Source organism: Neomonachus schauinslandi, unplaced genomic scaffold, assembly GCF_002201575.2.
Source record: "Neomonachus schauinslandi unplaced genomic scaffold, ASM220157v2 HiC_scaffold_181, whole genome shotgun sequence".
Taxonomy (NCBI): Eukaryota; Metazoa; Chordata; class Mammalia; order Carnivora; family Phocidae; genus Neomonachus; species Neomonachus schauinslandi.
In genome coordinates this window covers 29,583-31,200 of record NW_025408882.1, presented here as the reverse complement: position 1 = coordinate 31,200, position 1,618 = coordinate 29,583, and the positions used below count along the sequence as shown (strand labels likewise).

Here is a 1,618-nt window from a genome sequence, read left to right as displayed (position 1 = left end):
AGGGGAAGAATGAAGGGGGTGGAAATCAGAGGGGGAGACGAACCATGAGAGATGATGGACTCTGAAAAACAAACTGAGGGTTCTAGAGGGGAGGGAGGTGGGAGGATGGGTTAGCCTAGTGATGGGTATTAAAGAGGGCACGTTCTGCATGGAGCACTGGGTGTTATGCACAAACAATGAATCATGGAACACTACATCAAAAACTAATGATGTAATGTATGGTGATTAACATAACAATAAAAAATTTTAAAAAATTGGTGATGACACATCATGGTGTGCGAAGCTAAGGAAAAACATTGGCATAGGATCCTAAAGTTTTAGTTTGTAGGGTGAAGAAAAAAAAATAGCACATATAGTTCCTATTTTATACTTTCCTGAAAGACCGATCCCACATTCAACATTTTTTTTAGAGCCCTTGTGACATCCTTATTCCTAAGACTATAAATTAAAGGGTTTAGAACAGGAGTGAGTATGGTATAAAAGAGAGATACAATCATGTCCTTCTCAGGGGTGTGGTAGGGGGTGGGAAGCATGTAGGTATAGATGGAAGCACCATAGAAGAGGATGACCACCATCATGTGGGAAGAACAAGTGGCAAAGGCCTTCTTCCGTCCCTCTGCTGAGTTCATCCTGTGGATGGTGTACAGGATGAAATAATAGGAGCTTGAAATGACTGTCACAGGGATGAGGAGCATAAGGACACAACACAGGTACATAAGTGTCTCATAGAGGGAAGTGTCTGAGCAGGAAAGCTTCATTACAGCAGGGACCTCACAGAAGAAATGGTGGATCTCCCGGGATCTGCAGAAGGGGAAGGTCATGGTGACGGGTGTGAGCACAAATCCATCCACAGATCCCAGAAACCAGGAGGAAGACACCAAGAGGAGACACACCCTATGGTTCATGAGGATAGGATAACGGAGTGGATGGCAGATGGCCACATAGCGGTCATAGGCCATGGCAGCTAGAAGGAAAACTTCTGAACCTCCTAGTGTCAGATAGAGAAACATCTGCATCCCACACTCAGGAGCTGAGATCTGTTTCACACCCATGATCTGGTCCATGAGCATCTTGGGCACAGTGACAGAAATGTACATCACATCCATGAGAGACAACTGGGTGATAAAAAAGTACATGGGGTTATGAAGGTGAGCATCACAGTGGATCAGAAGGATCAGGATGGTGTTTCCAGACAAGGCCATCAGGAAAACTACAAAAATGACCAAACAAAGGAGAGCTGGGTACTTGAATTGACTGAAGAGTCCCACTAGGTCAAAATCTGATCGTCCGGTATGGTTTGCCACCCAAGTGGTGTTCTCCATTGGATTTTACCTGGTGCGCCAAGGAGAACTATGGTGTTAATAGATCACTTCTGGGATACAAGCACCTGAAATAAATGTTTAGTGAGCTTGAGTGTGTGTGTGTGTGTGTGTGTGTGTGTGTTTGCATTTTTACATATGGCAACCCGGTGTGCCAATAAACGGAAGTTCCAAGGACCTGTAAATTTTAGGATTATAAATTACTTGTAATTGAACAAATTTAATAGAAATCTAAGAATTCACAACTCTGGGTCAAAAATATGAATACTTTAATAATTCCACTGCTGGATATGTATTTC

At 43.1% G+C, this 1,618-nt stretch overlaps 1 protein-coding gene across 1 annotated transcript; it reads right to left on the bottom strand.

The window, feature by feature from the left end:
* Positions 1-359: 359 nt before the first annotated feature.
* LOC123323675 (olfactory receptor 2T29-like) lies at positions 360-1,322 on the bottom strand. The gene has a single exon (XM_044912123.1). It carries the CDS (start codon positions 1,320-1,322, stop codon positions 360-362), a length of 963 nt encoding a protein of 320 aa, XP_044768058.1.
* Between the last annotated feature and the right edge of the window lie 296 nt (positions 1,323-1,618).